Source organism: Amia ocellicauda, chromosome 14 (genome assembly GCF_036373705.1).
Source record: "Amia ocellicauda isolate fAmiCal2 chromosome 14, fAmiCal2.hap1, whole genome shotgun sequence".
NCBI classification, from domain to species: Eukaryota; Metazoa; Chordata; class Actinopteri; order Amiiformes; family Amiidae; genus Amia; species Amia ocellicauda.
In genome coordinates this window covers 32066946-32086577 of record NC_089863.1, presented here as the reverse complement: position 1 = coordinate 32086577, position 19632 = coordinate 32066946, and the positions used below count along the sequence as shown (strand labels likewise).

At 42.4% G+C, this 19632-nt stretch overlaps 1 protein-coding gene across 1 annotated transcript; it reads left to right on the top strand.

Moving 5' to 3' along the window:
* Positions 1 to 16655, top strand: LOC136767690 (zinc finger protein 664-like). Its single transcript, XM_066721639.1, has 2 exons — positions 1 to 253; positions 14550 to 16655. The coding sequence occupies exon 2, from the start codon at positions 14744 to 14746 to the stop codon at positions 15995 to 15997; it is 1254 nt and encodes a 417-aa protein (XP_066577736.1). The 5' UTR covers positions 1 to 253; positions 14550 to 14743; the 3' UTR covers positions 15998 to 16655.
* The last annotated feature ends 2977 nt before the right edge of the window (positions 16656 to 19632 follow it).

Below are 19632 nucleotides of genomic sequence, written 5' to 3'. Positions count from 1 at the left end.
TTAGTGCAGCTTTTAGTTCGTTGCAATTGACACATTATGACTATTGTTGTGTAATAGTTCTAGGTAGGAACCTTATGAACCGGTAGAATTGCGGAGGGACAGCAGTGTGTGTAGCACAGCGCCTGTATGTGTGTGTGTGTATATGTTCACTGGCACAATCGCCGAGGTTAGAGAATAGAGAGAAGATTATGAATGTGATATTGAGAGGCTCGAGCTACTGCTGGATGCAGATGTGATAGAAGACCACAAACGTGTGAGTATTTGTGTGTGTAACAGGATCTGAAGCACACGGACTGTTTAAACATGTATTGCACCCGGCAAGACGAAAGACTAAAGTTTCGCCGAGCTAGTCGAAGTGCTGCAGGACGTGATAAACCCAGCCCAGTCGGGACTGCAGGCGGTTCGGTTGCACAAGAGGGATCAGACAGACTGGGCGCGCGGCTGCGCTGGAACACTGCGGCTGCGCGCGAGTCTGGAGCGTTCCTGTCCGGAGCGACGCGGGGGTCGTGAACCCGACAGTGGGCACAATAATGCCCCGTTTCCACTGGCTGAAGCGTGCCGGAGCTTTATTTTAAACCAGGCCATTGTAGAAAGTCCGTCCCTGTTGTGGGAGGAGCAGAGCGATTGTGGGTTTGGTTTGTGTTTCGTTTTAAAAACAAACACAGAAAACACTACGAGCGATAGAGCCTGATGTGGCCAGGACTTTTGTGTCTATTTTATTCTTTGTGCTTTACATGATTGAAGACAGCGTAATCAATACACATTTCTGTTAAGAGATATTGGGAAGAACTAAGCGTGTATAGGCATTACATTCAGACGGGTAGTCCTAAAACCTGCCCGGAGATCACATATGCCCCGTTTCCACTGGCTGAGCGTCCGGACCCGTCCGTATTTTGTTGCCAGTTAACTTGCTGGTGCTGGACATGTCCGTAACGTCCGTCCCCACTGAGGACATGATTCACTTTCAGAAAAGAGCAGTGCGCTGGACTGAGATACAGGGAGGAGATCAGTTACATTGTGTCGGAAGATATAATCTCAAGTGCCGTGTGCGATCACGAAGAAATTACAGTTTTATTAGCAGCATGGAGTGAAATCCACGTACAGAAACAATGACTGCTTACAGTTAATATCCGAGTGCATTAAACACTTGGATTTCACAGGACCGGTGCAGTGCCTGACTAGTTAAAATAAACTGAAGGATAACAATTGGATCGCAGCCGATGTTATTAATATTTTATGAACAGCTGGCCGGTGTTTCAGGCTGTGTTGTGTGAATGGTGTGCAGGACAATCAATCTGCAGAGACAATCAGTGTGAAGGCGAACATGATTCAGTTAACGTGTGCCCATTTACAAGTTAAATTAATGAATAAATAAATACAGCAGATCTGGGTTTCCCTCTAAAACATAAAGGACTGGTTTAATAAATGCGTCCATAAACGCCATGACTGAGACGCGCATACTTTAGTTAAATTAAACCTGCTATATTGTATCTGGATGATTAATCGTGAAACGTGTGTATTTTGTTTCAACTGTAACTTGACCTGGTTAAGGACGTCTGCTAAGTAAATTATGAATAATACGGCAAAAAGTAGTTCTGCAGTTACAAATCTGTAGTAAGTAATAAATTAAGGGAGTCACGCTGTGCCGTTTAAAATACATATACTATGATGACGATAATAATAATAATAATAATAATAATAATAATAATAATAATAATACATATTTGCTATTTATTTTATTGTTGCACATGGAAACGTATTCTTATGGGAACATGCGTGTCTGAATATAATGTTGTATACACGTTTAGCTCTTCCTAATATCTCTGAACAGAAACGTGCATTTATTACGCTGTTTAAAATCATGTAAAGCACAAATAATAAAACAGACACAAAAGTCCTCTCCACTCAGGCTGTGTCGCTCGCAGTGTTGATCTCTGTCTCTGTTTTTAACACAAACACAAACCAAACCCACAGTCGCTGCTCCTGCATCAGAGGGACGGATCACAGCGGCCTGGGTTACAGAAGCAGCTCTGGACGCGTCTGAGGACGGCACGGCAGACACGGAGCTTAAGCCGGCAGAACCGAGGCACTAGACTACCTTAACCTGCCCGGAGGCGCCCGGTGGCATTAGGTGACGCCCAGAGATCAGAGACAATAACTTTATTTTTATATAAGTCCAGTTGGCCACAGCAAAACATGATTAAGCCAGGAGATCAGCCGACATGATCAAGGACATATCAAGGCGATTTACAATACAAAGCAGTCACGTCCCAGCTAACACACAACGTTGCCACAACGTTATGGCAACATTGCGTGTTAGCAGGGATTTACACTGTGCTTAAATGTAGTCTGGCAATACACAAAGCAATCAAGCCCTATAGTATTGCAATAAAAACATGATTATATTCGTAGTATTATTATTAATAATAATATCCCCTGTGCTGTTGCAGTATATGTCACTTAAGGGGGTAAGCTGTGCACCATATATGAAATAATAGTAATAATAATAATAATCATCATATATCATATATCAGTATCACGGAGAGTCGATCTATTAGGCCAAATCATTTTATTTTATTTGCTTTTATTATTATTAATAGTAGTAGTAGTAGTAGTAGTAGTAGTAGTAGTAGTAGTGTGATTTCCTTTATATTATTATTGTGGGTCAAAATACTTCGCACTGCTTGTTTGATTGTTTAATCACATTTTTTTCTTACACGAGCCAGGATACTAATTAATAACCGTATTCTGTCTTTGCACATTAACTTGCTGCTATTATCTTGACTGGGAAAATAAAGCATTATTTTAGTAGATATGTTGTGTGTTAAGTAATCACGCAGACTTCTGGGCGTGTGTGTGTAATCAATGAACCTGTTATTACCGCAGTTCCTTGTGTCCGAGCCTGCGTGGGGGTGTAGAGACAGACCGCCACAAGACCACCCGACATCAATACAAAGACTAATCATAATTCACCGCGAATTAAAATTTTAAATACGTCAAAATGCGGGAGAGGCAACCAGAGGAAAGCTCTGGTTTCTAGCTATTAATGTCGGCATATTAACAAATTAATTATTATGATTAATAATAATTTAATACTTTGCCCATGATTAAACTGGATTGGAGATTCGATCAGTTTCGTTCATCTGGCCTATTGATGAGATATATTAGCTTTACAAGGGAAGTTGCTCTGTACTAAGTGTACAGATCTCGGAATCCCCACCTGTGGATCCTGAGCTCCCCCAGATCTTGTATCTGCCAGTTCCTAAAGGCTTCCTCCTTGCCCCTCTGATGGACCTCCAGATTGACATAATCCCTCACAAGTACCATGACCTCCGCGCGATGACAGTTGGGTCCAGCTCCTGCTTGTTAAAAAGACAGATGTTCCGTCCCTCCCACAGGGCCTGTTTCACTGTGCAGACGACACGCCACCAGCACCTCAGGGTAGAAGATGTCAATCCCCTGGCTGGACCATATAGGATCTGCTGGGCGGTCGCCCGCACAGGAACGGCAAACAGGAGCCAGACCCTGTAGGTGGAGGGGCAATCCCTAAAGATATGAGCCTCCGTCTCCTTCCCCAGGCAACCCTTGTAGGGGCAGATGTCATAAGGGGCTAGGCCCCTTCTGTGCATGAACACTCGGGTGGGGAGACACCGACTCACAGCCATCCAGGAGACATCTTTCTCTCGTATTTGTGAGGCAAACGTGTGTAGCGTTAGCCCAGATAAACCGGCAGGTTTCGGGAGGGAAATCTTCTATCCGGCTGGTCTCCTGGGTAGATCTCATCTGGCTACAAATGGTCTTATAATCCCAGGAGGCCAGCACGACTTTATGGAGGTCTACTTCAAGCGCAAAGGCTTGGAGCGCCCTGTAGAACGGCGGGGGATCCCACGAGTGCGGCCTGGTGTTATCCATGGCGCAGAGGCCGAATGGTCTCAGGCTGCTGGCAAAATAAAAGCGGTTCATAAAACTCACTTTCTTGCCAGCAGCCTGGATGTTCTTGACCACGTAGGCCAGCCCCTGTGCCTTTATCAGCCGCACAACGTCCGGGACCCCCCTGCCTCCATCCAGGGTACCCTTCACCATTTGCACTATTTTCAGCCTCTCCATTTTGCTCCCCCAGACAAACTGAAATATGATCCTGGTCACTAGTTTTGCGACGATCTTGTCTGGGGGAAGATCATTCCTATGTAGAGGAGTATCGGGAAGAGGATGGCCTTTACGACCAGCACCCTACTGGCCATCGTCAAGGTCCTTGTGCTCCAGCTCCAGCAACTAAAAAAAAGAGGCGGAGCAGAGTTGGAGATTAGCTGATCCCCAGCTTTAGTACCGGTGTAGGATACAGCGTCCCAAATCGCACACTTGTTCCGTCGTTCCCTTACCTTGTGGGGTGGAAGTACTACGGTGGCCATCTTAAGGGCTGTCCCAATACCTTTGTGAACGAGTGAAGGAGCCTAATTGAGCTGTTTGTGGCCTTCAATGCTCCCTTCGACGGAGTGTACAAAATAGTGCAGTACAAAGAAGTGTTTTAGCGCTCAAATACCAGAACTCTTTGCGTTAAAGGCGGAGACAAGTCAATTTTGAAAATATGGCAGCGGCGGTTGCATATAAATGTAATGCAATGTTAGCTATAGAGTTGATACATAATTTAACAATTTCTACAAGGAAATAATATATAGATATTTAAAATAAAATTATTATATAATCATGATTTAAATATACGATTCGAAAGTTCTGCCAAAAAATAGGCAGCTATCAATTAATTAATTACTGAAGTAGTAGCCTATGAAACTAGGAGGTGATATTAACGAGCAACGTATTTCAGAATTATTATTTTGATTAAATACAGAGACAGATGACAAGAAAAGACTGGGTAGGTACTTTTTCGTTCAAAGGTAAAGGCGCTAAATGCTGGCGCTGAATGTGTCCCATTGAGCGCTTTTAGCTTCACCTACACCCTCCTCATTCAATTGCACACTCTGTGACGTCAGCACAACGTCACGCAAAGTACACTTGTGGAAGGGTGTAGGGAGAGAGTGTTGCGATTTGGGACGCAGCGATTGCTTTGAACAAGAACTTGTGACCCTAACGAGAAACGGACTGGATTGTTAGAAATGGCGGAGGTTGAAAATAATATAGTCGTAGCAATTCTGAGTTTTATTGATGAATCAACAGTTTGGCGTATGTAATGCTATTGTCACATGTCAGAAGTTATGTACCAATAAATCATACAAAATATATTATCTCTATACAGGAAAACGTGTTACCCCTCAGCGTTGGGCCAACGTCTTTTTTGCTCATCTGGCCAACGTTGGCACGACGTTATAGTGCCTAAGTTGGCCCGATGAGCAAAACGACGACTGCCCGACGTCGGTCCAACGTCGGTCGCTACATCCGTGTTTTGACCTGCAAATGTTCATCCCCAAAAGTATTATTTGCTTTTATCCTGTATCCGCTATGCTCGTCCTGTAGCCTGCAATATTTTCAGAGCCCATTTTTGATCTTGTAGAAATACATTGCAGAAGAGCAGAACTGCAGTCATTGTGTCAATGCTTCGTTTGCTCTCTCCCTGTGAGGTAGGGATGCAGGAAACTTGAGAGTATTTCTAATGGTTTCATTATCCAACTCACAAGGTTATTTAAAAAGCTGATGCCTTATACATGCTCAACAGAACCAAGGCCAATTAAATTACACATTAAGGAATAATAAGCACCAATTTATTCACAAATAGTAGATGAAACGTTTGTCGTTTATTCTTTTAAATGTCTGGTCTTGCTTCTCAGTGATCGAGTGCCTGAATCCTCTGGACACGTCTGGCTCAATTCTAGATAAACAGATAAACGAAAAATAACTAAACTACAAGGCATTTAATAAGCCGTCATTCTTATAACTGTAATTTTAATTGTCAGTATTGACAACTTTTAAAATAGTTATGTGAATGTTCCCTTCTGTCCTGTAGCCATTAAGTTACATGGTTGGCTAATTCAGTGTCCTCTTACAAATACAAACAAGCAACTCGTTTCTGTGGCATCTTCACACACAACGCCTGGACTTAATGAAACCGACTTACTGAAGAAAAATACCAAGCGAAGAACATGTGAACACTTCTGTTTTTAACTTCTGACAAATGAGTTACAAATTGAAATATATTCGCTACATAATTAATTACTCAACTGGCTATATATTGTCATTTACACTTTAAGCCATTCAGCGTTACAGAAAATGAGAATCCTATCATTGATATTTTATGTTATTTTGAAAACAACCACAGTTAATGTGTCATACATACAACCCGGTACTTCAGACAATTACATATTATACTTTTCAGTACATTTAAACAGCATATTTAAATATTTTAATAATAGTCGTGAATGAACGGCTCTCCGCTCTGACGTCATCTGAGGAGACGCCTGTGGGCTCGAGGAAGAGCGCTCGAGCGCGTTCAATAAGCTGCACATTCTGACACAATCAAATATATTTTCCATGATTATTATTCACATCATCACATATATTTACTATGATTATTATGCATACGTGTGATATTTTAAAGCTATATAGGTCAATGCATTAAAACAAGTTGCACTGATATCGTGTCTGTCGGCATTTAGTCGGACATGATCCATCTCGCTGACCTTAGCTGCAGTCCGATCATGCCAACCATATGCCGACGTCGGTCATCCTCCACCTCCCCGACCTACTGCTGTCCGACCATGCCAACCATAATCCGACGTCAGCGTCACCCCCCCGACAGAGGCTGCTGTCCATCCATGCCAGCCATATGCCGATGTCGGCCCAACGTCCCGTGCTATCTGGGTGGGTTATTTTCAAACGAAATCCTTTCGGTTCGTTTCCTTTGAAACAATGTATCCGTGAACTCGCCATTCACACCTGTATTGTGTATAAACGTGATCAGTTCGTAACTCAGGTTCGTTTTCCTGATTCACTTCAGTGTTTTCTCAGGATTCAGATCATATTGCAATAATCAAGTGAGCTCGGTTGCTTTTGTATCAATAAAACACCGGATATTTACATTTTACATGATTAATGCATATAAGAAATGGCAGCATAACGCGTGCAATAACAAATACATATGACTACATTGTATTGTTTATATTTCCTATACACGTGTGTAAATTTGATTTTGTAAATTGCATTATGCTTTGAACTGTACTGTAGTTTTGCATTTTGTATTGCTCTTATTTGTAAGTTTCCCTGGATAAGGGCGTCTGCCAATAAATAATAATGACGTCAATACGGGCTATCGCGTATTGTACACATGGCCACAGCGCTCTTGCAAGCAATCTGTTTTCTGTGTAAATGCATCCTTGCGGGCAGTTTTCCGGCATTCAAACCCATTGTGAATGGGGGCAACAGGAAAAAATCAAGTGTAATAGTCTAATTATAGTGGACATTTTTGTTACCTGCATGTATTACCTTGCACTTGTCCAAATTGAATTTCATCTGCCAGGTGTAGGCCCACAACTGAGTATTATCTAAGTCCCTTTGAATAGCCTGTGCTGCCGAGATTGTATCTGCTGAGCCACCTATTTTAGTATAATTGGCAAATTTGACAAGTTTGCTAACTATCCCAGAGTGCAGATCATTAATATAGATTAGAAAAAGCAAAGGCCCTAATACTGATCCCTGTGGAACTCACTAACAACCTCACTCCAGTTAGAATACAACATTTTCTTCCTCTTGATATTTTTTTGCACATGTAAGAGAATTTGATATGCTTGGTTTTTCAGTCAATCTAAATAAATAGTTGAACTGAAAACTCATGGTCAGTTGGTTTCTCTTTTAAGATTCTTTTTAGAGGGAAGGTGTGGTCAAGTCACAGATGTGCAATAATCATTTATTTTGACAAAAATAGGAAACTAATATCATTCAAATATATTACTGAAAATAAGTAATATTAAGCTTCTGCTGGATTACAGTAAGAAACAGATAATACCCATTTTCTCCTTTGTACTCTCAAAAGGCAGCTTTAGGTCTGGTCAGGCAGGAAGCGGTGTGTCTCTCTCTGTCTCTGCTCTCATCCTGCTCTGTCTTGTATTGTCTCATTGATGAATGAAGAAGTTATGAGACCTAAACTTCTCTTTCTTTTTCTTTTATAAGGTTTCCTTCCAACCAGTAGCATTTTGCCACCACCATGACTTGGGCACTTTATGCTAATGTAAGTTAGAAGTGTGGGGGTCCTTTGGTCTTCTGGACAGATAAGGTTACTGGGGGCTAGCAGAGGCTACCAGTGGCTACCAGGGAGCTTAGATAAAAGGAAGGAAGTCTGTTTCCTCTACCGAACCAGATAGAACAGAATTTCCCATAGAAAAATACATTCTAACAAATAATATCTTACACATACCTCTATTAAACCATTTTGGCCACTGTTTTGTGGTCCTTAATTTGCTAAATTTTGGAACACATTTCTCCTGAGCCTCAAGTAGTATATTCTTAAAATATAACCATCCATTTTCAACTGAATCAGTATCCAGTGTGCTCCAGTCTACCTCTTCTAAGTGCCGCCTCATACCTTCAAGGTTTGCTTTTCTGAAATTGTAGACCATTGTTTTAGACTTGGGCCTTGATGTGCCTCAAAGCTAACCATGTTGTGATCACAATTTGCCATTGGTTCTCTAACTATTGTCCCTCTGACTCTATCTTGGTCATTTGAAAAGATCAAGTCAATGCATGCACTCTCCCTGGTTGGTTCCCTGACAAATTGAGTTAGAAAGCATCGACCGTCTCTATCTCTGCCTCTGTAGTCCCAACCGGGCTTTCCCAGTCTATGTTTGGGAAATTGAAATCCCCCATTATAACAGCCACATCCTTGCTACATGCAGTCCTGATTACACTGTACAATGCAACATATTGATGAATATCTGAGTTGGGTGGTCTGTAAAACACTCCTACTGCTAATTCTCCACATCTCTTGTCCAAAAGTTTCACCCAAAAAGATTCTGTTCCGTTACTGGGGTCTAATTTTAGTTCTTCTGCCTCAATGTCATTTTTCACATATAATGCTACCCCACCTCCTCTTCAGTTTTGCTTGTCTCTCCTAAACTTTGTGTATCCTTTCAACTTGTATTCATCCCCATAATTTTCTGTAAGTCATGTTTCCGTCACTCCTACAACATCATAGTCACATGCCAGCACTGTGGCTTCTAGGTCCAACATCTTGTTCCTTATACTCTTGGCATTGAGGTACAAACATTTCAGGACTTTCCTACTAGCGGGTTCCCTTTGTTTTCTTTCCTTAGAGGAACATCTCCCATTGTCAGAGCTCCCTGCCCCCCTGGTCCCTAGTTTAAATGATTCTCAATTTCTCTGCCCATACGCTCTCCCAATGCATGTTCCCCCCTTCTGTTTAGATGTAGACCGTCCGGTTTGTACAGGTCCCACCTATCCCAGAAGAAAGACCAATGCTCCATAAACCTAAACCCCTCTTCCCCACAACAAGATTTCAACCGCGTGTTAAACTTTCTAATCTCTGCCTGTCTCCCTGGCCTGGCACGTGGTACCGGAAGTATTTAGGAGAAAACGACCGTGGAGGTTCTGCTCTTTAGTTTTGTTACTAACTCTTTAAATTTGTCTTGCAGAACCTCTGCCCTATCTTTTCCTATGTCATTGGTTCCAATGTGGACCATGACCAGTGGATTCCCCCCGGCTTTGGCCAGTAGCCCGTCTACTAGTTTAGGGAGATCTGGAACCTGAGCACCAGGCAGGCAAGATACCATGCGGGTCTCCTTGTCACTAGAGCACACTGTGTGATCTACACCTCTAAGAATTGAGTCTCCTATTATAACTACCTCCCTCTTCTGGGGGGGAGTGGGCACCATGGTGCTCTGGTGCTCAACTGCCCCCCCATCACCCTCTGAGCTGTCACAGTCCAACTCGGTGTCCACTAGTTGGAACCTGCTGGGCAATTCTAGCTCTTGGTGCGTCTCTAGGGGTTGTGCATGCCCTGTTCTGCGGTTACGACCTACTGTAACCCAGCAGTTCTCTACGCTGTCCTGCTCTGAGGTCTCAACTCTCCTAGGTTCTGGCATGCACACCATCTCTCTCATGGGCTGATTGACCAATTCATCTATATCCCTAATACAGAGCAGATCAACAAGATCACGAACATTGATCTCTAAGATTTCAACCTGTCGACAACATTCACAAATGAAAACTTTTTGGATGAGTTCATCCAGGAAGGCAATCATTCTGCAAACCTGACAGTGTAGTGGCCACATGCTTCTAAATGGTAGTTTGTTTTTTTGTTTTTAAAAGTCCCTTGGTTCCTGTTGCCTAGTCAACTGCTTAACTTTTGTGACCGAGAAACACCACAGCTCTTTCTCAGCAGCTGCTTTAAGTAGCTTTTGTCTACCTACCCCCAATTCACACCTAACAGGCCACACCTGGCTCCTCCTGCAACAGAATTCCTGCTAGTCCTCGACACAATCTCCCTTCTACAACCTGTTTACTTTCACCAACTCAGCCGCTGAATTGAATTGAATTGACCAATTTAGGCAAACTACAGACAATGCTAACTTCAATTACGTCAAACTTAAAACAAAATGAGCAATGCTATGACTGGTCTGAAACTAGTCAAACAACAAGATGGCTGCCTCTCACCTGTACTTTCCTGTGTCTCTCTGTGGCAACCAGAAATAGGGCTGGGAACTTTTGTATGGCCGGGAAATATTGTATCCTACACCTGTACTAATGCTACGTTCCACACAAAATGGATGTGGGAAATTCCTACTTGATATTTCTGACCTCAGACCACAAAGTGTTCCAGTGTTCGGAGCTCGAAAAAATTACCTATAACAAAGAAAATGGCTGAACTCGAGAAGCTGGTGTTTGCTTTGCAGGTGTACGAACAGATGAAATGTCAACAGAGAAGCATACAGTGAGAGACTGCGACCTTGTCTCAGACAAAAACAAATTCATATACTTACCTGCTTAGACTGCATTGCAAATAGAAGTGAACAACAATTATATCACTTACACCACATAGATGCAGATACATGCAGAGTTAGTATTGTAGAATCCCATACCGATAGCTATTGTTCTACACTCACCTAAAGGATTATTAGGAACACCATACTAATACTGTGTTTGACCCCCTTTCGCCTTCAGAACTGCCTTAATTCTACGTGGCATTGATTCAACAAGGTGCTGAAAGCATTCTTTAGAAATGTTGGCCCATATTGATAGGATAGCATCTTGCAGTTGATGGAGATTTGTGGGATGCACATCCAGGGCACGAAGCTCCTGTTCCACCACATCCCAAAGATGCTCTATTGGGTTGAGATCTGGTGACTGTGGGGGCCAGTTTAGTACAGTGAACTCATTGTCATGTTCAAGAAACCAATTTGAAATGATTCAACCTTTGTGACATGGTGCATTATCCTGCTGGAAGTAGCCATCAGAGGATGGGTACATGGTGGTCATAAAGGGATGGACATGGTCAGAAACAATGCTCAGGTAGGCCGTGGCATTTAAACGATGCCCAATTGGCACTAAGGGGCCTAAAGTGTGCCAAGAAAACATCCCCCACACCATTACACCACCACCACCAGCCTGCACAGTGGTAACAAGGCATGATGGATCCATGTTCTCATTCTGTTTACGCCAAATTCTGACTCTACCATCTGAATGTCTCAACAGAAATCGAGACTCATCAGACCAGGCAACATTTTTCCAGTCTTCAACTGTCCAATTTTGGTGAGCTTGTGCAAATTGTAGCCTCTTTTTCCTATTTGTAGTGGAGATGAGTGGTACCCGGTGGGGTCTTCTGCTGTTGTAGCCCATCCGCCTCAAGGTTGTACGTGTTGTGGCTTCACAAATGCTTTGCTGCATACCTCGGTTGTAACGAGTGGTTATTTCAGTCAAAGTTGCTCTTCTATCAGCTTGAATCAGTCGGCCCATTCTCCTCTGACCTCTAGCATCAACAAGGCATTTTCGCCCACAGGACTGCCGCATACTGGATGTTTTTCCCTTTTCACACCATTCTTTGTAAACCCTAGAAATGGTTGTGCGTGAAAATCCCAGTAACTGAGCAGATTGTGAAATACTCAGACCGGCCCGTCTGGCACCAACAACCATGCCACTCTCAAAATTGCTTAAATCACCTTTCTTTCCCATTCAGACATTCAGTTTGGAGTTCAGGAGATTGTCTTGACCAGGACCACACCCCTAAATGCACTGAAGCAACTGCCATGTGATTGGTTGGTTAGATAATTGCATTAATGAGAAATTGAACAGGTGTTCCTAATAATCCTTTAGGTGAGTGTATGTTGAACAGCTATGCTTACCAACTAAGCAACGATTAACCCGTGTCTGGTTACAGACCTGTCTCTGCCAGCATAACAAGTTTTGTTATTATACCATGTAGGAAATGTGACTCAACGATTTATTTTAATAGCATAAAATAGTTTGTTTCACTTTGTTTTTTGTGACATCGGTGAATGTGGACTGTTTTTAGATGGGGAGCTGCTGTCCATCCTTCCTTGAAAGGTTTTCCATTAGAGGAAAATCTGTTTTATATAAACTCCCTGGGATAAGGCACCCCGCATTTAAGGTCTTTTAAAACTATTGTAGCGCCAGCAATTTTTGAAATGTGTGCGTGTGTGTGTGTATATATATGCCTATGACTTACGAATATATACACTCACCTAAAGGATTATTAGGAACACCATACTAATACTGTGTTTGACCCCCTTTCGCCTTCAGAACTGCCTTAATTCTACGTGGCATTGATTCAACAAGGTGCTGAAAGCATTCTTTAGAAATGTTGGCCCATATTGATAGGATAGCATCTTGCAGTTGATGGAGATTTGTGGGATGCACATCCAGGGCACGAAGCTCCCGTTCCACCACATCCCAAAGATGCTCTATTGGGTTGAGATCTGGTGACTGTGGGGGCCAGTTTAGTACAGTGAACTCATTGTCATGTTCAAGAAACCAATTTGAAATGATTCGACCTTTGTGACATGGTGCATTATCCTGCTGGAAGTAGCCATGAGAGGATGGGTACATGGTGGTCATAAAGGGATGGACATGGTCAGAAACAATGCTCAGGTAGGCCGTGGCATTTAAACGATCCCCAATTGGCACCAAGGGGCCTAAAGTGTGCCAAGAAAACATCCCAAACACCTTTACACCACCACCACCAGCCTGCACAGTGGTAACAAGGCATGATGGATCCATGTTCTCATTCTGTTTACGCCAAATTCTGACTCTACCATCTGAATGTCTCAACAGAAATCGAGACTGATCAGACCAGGCAACATTTTTCCAGTCTTCAACTGTCCAATTTTGGTGAGCTTGTGCAAATTGTAGCCTCTTTTTCCTATTTGTAGTGGAGATGAGTGGTACCCGGTGGGGTCTTCTGCTGTTGTAGCCCATCCGCCTCAAGGTTGTACGTGTTGTGGCTTCACAAATGCTTTGCTGCATACCTCGGTTGTAACGAGTGGTTATTTCAGTCAAAGTTGCTCTTCTATCAGCTTGAATCAGTCGGCCCATTCTCCTCTGACCTCTAGCATCAACAAGGCATTTTCGCCCACAGGAATGCCGCATACTGGATGTTTTTCCCTTTTCACACCATTCTTTGTAAACCCTAGAAATGGTTGTGCGTGAAAATCCCAGTAACTGAGCAGATTGTGAAATACTCAGACCGGCCCGTCTGGCACCAACAACCATGCCACGCTCAAAATTGCTTAAATCACCTTTCTTTCTCATTCAGACATTCAGTTTGCAGTTCAGGAGATTGTCTTGACCAGGACCACACCCCTAAATGCATTGAAGCAACTGCCATGTGATTGGTTGGTTAGATAATTGCATTAATGAGAAATTGAACAGGTGTTCCTAATAATCTTTTAGGTGAGTGTATACACATGTACAACATATGAATTATCACATAATAGCACATTAACACATTGCTCTCTCTTGCTCTCTTTCCCGAGTCACGATACAAATGTGCTTCATCTTACCCGAAAATATACATCCTTTTATTTGCCTGCATTCACTTGCTCTAAGCTCTAAGTTGCTTTGGGAAGTCATGAAATACCAAATATGGCTGCTTTTGTTTACTATCTGTACAGAGCTGATTGTAGTTTGGTGTAGAACTGTTGTAAACCTACAGTAGCGAAACTGGAAGACACAATTAATGTACAAACACACTTGCTGTTGTTCAAAAGCTGCTTAGAAAAAGTTCAAAACGTGAAAATCCATGATCGTGGAATGACAAAATGATACAATTTATTTAGTGTATAATCGCGATTATACAATCACCGCAACAACTCTACTAGTGGCAGACTGCACTCTGACACAGAGTTCCTCTATGCTCTACAGTATTTAGAGATGAAATACTGTCTTGAAATCCATTTGACTTATGAGCGCCAGTCTGTGCTCTTACTGTCTGACTTCATACATGCTCCCAGTTTATATGCTGACTCGACACTTTATTAGCCCTTCTGAATGATGTTCTGCTATAATGACTTTTGATCCAGAGTTTTCAGAGCTGCTGTTCTCAGTGCTGTTCTCCTGTGTCGTCTCTCCCCCAGGAGCTGTAGAGGCCAGCGCTCTCCCTGACTCTGGGCAAAGGGCTCCCATTGAGCAGCAGCCCTGGGAGCAGGAGTGGGACTCCAGTCTGAGGCAGGATACAGAGCCCACAGCTACTGAAGACATCCAGGGGCTGAGTGAGCAGCCCAGGAGCAGACAGAGTGAGGAGGAGCTCAGGGGACAGGAGTCTGGCCACATGGCAGAGCCACACACTGAGGGGTCGACACAGGGACTCGGGGCACTGGGATCTGACACCACAGGGTCAAAGATCATAAAGAGTGACCCTGAGCTGGACTGCACCCACACTGTGGATCTCTGCAGGACCCAGTCTCTGGGATCTGAGTGTGGACCCAATGCAGCTGGTGCTGAGCCGGTCTCTACCAGAACACAGTGGGGACCCAGTCTGCTGTGTGATCACATCAAAACAGAGGATGACACACTGGAGTCTGTTTACACAGTGGAGCCGAGAACACAGACTCCCTTCAGAGATGCACTCAGTCATCTCAAAATTGAGAATATTACAGACAGTGCCTGGGACTTGTGGCCTGAGCTCCCTGTAGCTGGACAGTATGACCTGGGGTCTGAGCTTCCTGTAGCTGGACAGTGTGACCCAGAATCTGCTGCTTTGAGGACAGGGCTCAGTGGGGGGAGTGACAGTGCAGTGAGTGTGGAGAGCCCATCATCTCGGCACAGACAGCTGCGTCCCAGACCCCCTAGACCACAGAGCTCCTCCAGCTCCCCCTCCTCACCACTGTGGTGTGGAAAACAGCTTCCCCATCGCCAGCCCCAGTGTAGGAAGAGCTTCACTGGGGCATCAGAGATTATTGGGCAGCACCACACTCCCACAGGAGGGAAACTCTTCCACTGTGTCCAGTGTGGGAAGAGCTTCTCTCGGGCAGGTAATCTCAACACACACCAGCGCATTCACACAGGACAGAGACCATACTGCTGTGCCCAGTGTGGGAGGATGTTCTCTGATGCATCTGACTTCAACAAGCACCAGCAGATTCACACAGGTGAGAGACCATACAGCTGTGCCCAGTGTGGAAGGAGCTTTGCTCGGGCATCTAATCTCAACACACACCAGCGCATTCACACAGGAGAGAGACCATATTGCTGTGCTCAGTGTGGAAGGGGCTTCTCTAGGGTATCTACCCTCAACACACACCAGCGCGTTCACACAGGAGAGAGACCGTATTGCTGTGCTCAGTGTGGAAGGGGCTTCTCTAGTGCATCTAGCTTATACACACACCAGCGTGTTCACACAGGAGAGAGACCATTCTGCTGTACTCTGTGTGGGATGAGCTTCTCTCGTGCAGATCGTCTCAATGCACACCAGCGCAGTCACACAGGAGAGAAACCGTACCACTGTGACCAGTGTGGGAAGAGCTTTTCTGTTGCCACTAATCTCAACAGACACAAGCGTATTCATACAAGAGAGAGACTGTGATTCCCAATGTGGAAAGGCTTTACTGAAAGTTGACTCTCACAGTCTTGGGTGAGCAGTATTGTTATTTTTATTGTTATTATTATTAACTGTTTTAACCATCATCCAAGGATTCTTACATGGTTTGTCAATCACTAACATGCTTTGTCTTCTACAGTCACTGTATAACAAGTGTGACATTGTCGAAGTGAAATTGTATCCATGCGCTGGGCCACACTTAGCAAGCTGGTGGGCTCTTACTTGGTGTACTTTCATTAAGGGCAGTAACAGTTATTATATTATTATATTATTCACTATGTGAATTGTATGGACGGGGCATGACGTCATAAGTGGAACACAATAACATGACATCTACTGTTCGGTAGTTTCTGATGGTGTAAGCAATATTCTAAACTACTGCCAATAATTATCTGCATGGTACTCGCAAAGAATAATGCACTAGGATGTTTGGTTTTTGTGGGTCTCAGAGGGATAAGAATCAATATTTTCATACTGTACAGCAGGGCTGAAAATTAAGGTCACCTGCTCACCCCTGGCAAGTATTTTGAAAGCAGGCCAAGTGACAAATATGAATTACTCACCCACCTGACGAGCAGTATTTAGTCTTTAAAAATGTATTTAAGTATTTATTTTTAGTATATGTATTAAAAAACAATTTCAAACTGTGTTCCCCCTGTGATTTAATTGTACGACAATGCCATGAGTTTTAAACATCTGTCCCTTGCGCTTGATATGAAGGCAGAATCAATGGTCGACTTCAATGAGCAGATTCTGTGCAAAATATGTAAACTGTACATCAAGTGTTCGGGCACTGGGAATGATTTACAAAGGCAGAACTGGCAGTGGAAAGGACTGCTGAAATGGACACACAGGCCAGAAAAGGAGATCAACATATGGGTGAATCCAACACAAAGGGAAACAGACAGATAAACTTACAACAAAATACAAAAAGATTAATAGGTTAAGGAAAAAATATTGTTGATTGATAGGCTATGTCTAAAATACACTCAGACACACTGGCACACCTGCTGACTCATAGATGACCAGAGGCGATCATGGTGGGTGTGTGTATGTATATACACTGATCAGCCATAACATTATGACCACTGACAGGTTAAGTGAATAACACTGATAATCTCTGACGGTGATTTCTCCGGTAAGACCGGGGGGACTGACGGTGTTTTCGTATTATGTTTTCGCACGTTAGTATTATACAATCACGCTGAAATGATCAGAATTGGAGCAAAAGACCCACGGCTTAAGCCCTGGAAGCCGGGTCTAACGATGACGATGTACATGTCCAGGCCAGGTGGATCAAGGGAACAGAACAATTCAATGTCAACCTGTGCTTTTACAAAAATCTATTTAGACCACACTTAATTCTTTATTTAAGATGGTTTTTTTTGACGTTATGCACTCTCTCAAAATGAACTTAGTTATTAATATTAATTATTTATAAACCAGATATATTAATACCATCCAAGCAAGACATTTTTGGTCTGTTTATGAGTATCTTTAATTTGATAAATTGATTCCCAAGGTAGGATGAATACAAATATGGATACACACATACAGCTTCAGTGCATAGGCCATACAAAGACGATACTAACCAATGTTTAGACCTGACATATCATCATCAACACGTGTGGAAGAACAATTATCTTCAATCAGGTTGGAACGTTAGTTGCAATGCCTTTAATACATGCAGCGTGGAGAGGAACAGTGAATCAAGAAGATCCCAAAGTCGCTCTGCCTTCATTTTAAAAGTCAGAGGCTTTTATACAAAAAAAAAACAAAGATCTGGTTACAATCACAAAGTCATTACTATATTATCTTAGAGAGTTAGCTGAGCAGAATATATATCATTATAGGATAGAGTTCATAGATCAACACATGGATTAGGGAGCAGGCACTTCAATCATACTGTTTGACATAGTCTCCAAGATTCTCATCGTAAATAACAAACAGAAATCAAGCTTCCTTCTGGCCTGTCCTTCTGGCTTGACCTTATCTTTCTTAAGTATACAAGAGAGTAAAACAGGTATGAGAGAAAGAATTTCTAACTTTCCTTCCACACATGCTGAACATAAAAATATAATAATTATAATCAGACACAAAAGTAATAATTTAGGAAAAAAAACATGTACATTATTGACAAGTCTGATCTGTTTTAAGTAATATTTAGTAAGTTTGTAAAAGTTTAAAGGGTTGCCAAATACCTTGTTAATGTTTCACTGGTCACCAAATTCAATTCACTGGTATAAAGTTAAGTCCTAATTCAGAGGTCAACCATCTCTAGTCCATTTCAAACAATGGAATCTTAATAATGTGGATAAATCTGTCATGCTGCAAAAGGATGCACTTTGCTTAAATTTCTTTTGATGTACACACCATCAACTCATGCATGTTTTGAAAAGGAGGCTTGCTGGTCTGGATGCATTGTGAAATACAGTCACCACTGCGTATAATTCTTTGGTATGCAAAGAAATTCCTAAAGATTTGACAAGGCACTGCTTGTGTTCCACAGAATAAAATCAAGCAATTTTCCATTGGTACTTTCATACACAAATGCTGAGTTGACCCATAATAGTCCCCAATCCCTAACACTTTGTGTGAGATGCACAAGCAAATTAGAATTATAAGAACAGTGCTCAATGCCATAGAGCTCTGTAATTTGTGACACAAAATGAATGAGACACAATTCTGCGCAGTTCAGCAAAATATGAATAGCACACACAAGAAACAAAAAATGGTTATAAAAACTTCTCTGTAAAATATTTTTCAAAATCACTGGAGAATACATGAGAAGAAATGCTCTCCATTCGGTTGCTTTCCAAAAATGTAATTTTGGATTACGTCTCACTTCATTAGATGGCTTAATGTTGCACATATCATCATCATCAAGAACTCTTACATCCAAAGGCTGCAAGTGGAACTCTTCTTCAAGATATTTAGGATCAAACCATAGATTTGTGAACTGCCTAATAACACCAAGTCACACTGAGTGCATATAGTCTGGTACAAATCCCTTAATTATTTCAAAAGAAGGTAACAAAAGAAGGGGGCTTGCACCTTTGACACCCATCTCAGCTTGACCATTGTTACTTTCTAATACTGTTTCAACCATTTGAATTGTGCCATCCATGGTGGTTCTTCTTTAATGGTATGCTCCATTAAATGGTTTAAAATTTTGAACCATGGCACATGCATCACAAACACATATTAGTGCACGCACTCTGCTAGTGTGCTGATGTCCATTCTTATCTACCCAAGCAAAGCCATCAGCATGTAAACTCTGTAGTTCTGAAACAAATGGAGTAACATACGTGTCAATGTGTGGCTTTTGTCTTCCTATCCACAATGTATGCAGCACAACATTACTACATCTGTATTTCAATAGGCCATATTGAGTACTGTGAAGACTTGAACACAAAGCTACCATCACAGTTGAACGAAATAGTGATGTTGTCTTGATTTTCAACAAACTCTCCCTGCTCTTTGTACAGACTTCCAAAATTGTAAATATATCTCAGCATCAGGTCAAAAATGAAACCTTTGTGATGTTTGACAAAATATATTTTTAAGTTGTGGAGCTAGTGGCATAACCAAAAAATAGATTTGAGTAGTCCTTGTTTGTT

Excerpts from the sequence above, each read along its gene's own strand:
- LOC136767690 (XM_066721639.1), top strand. The coding sequence starts at position 14,744 with ATGGCAGAGCCACACACTGAGGGGTCGACACAGGGACTCGGGGCACTG.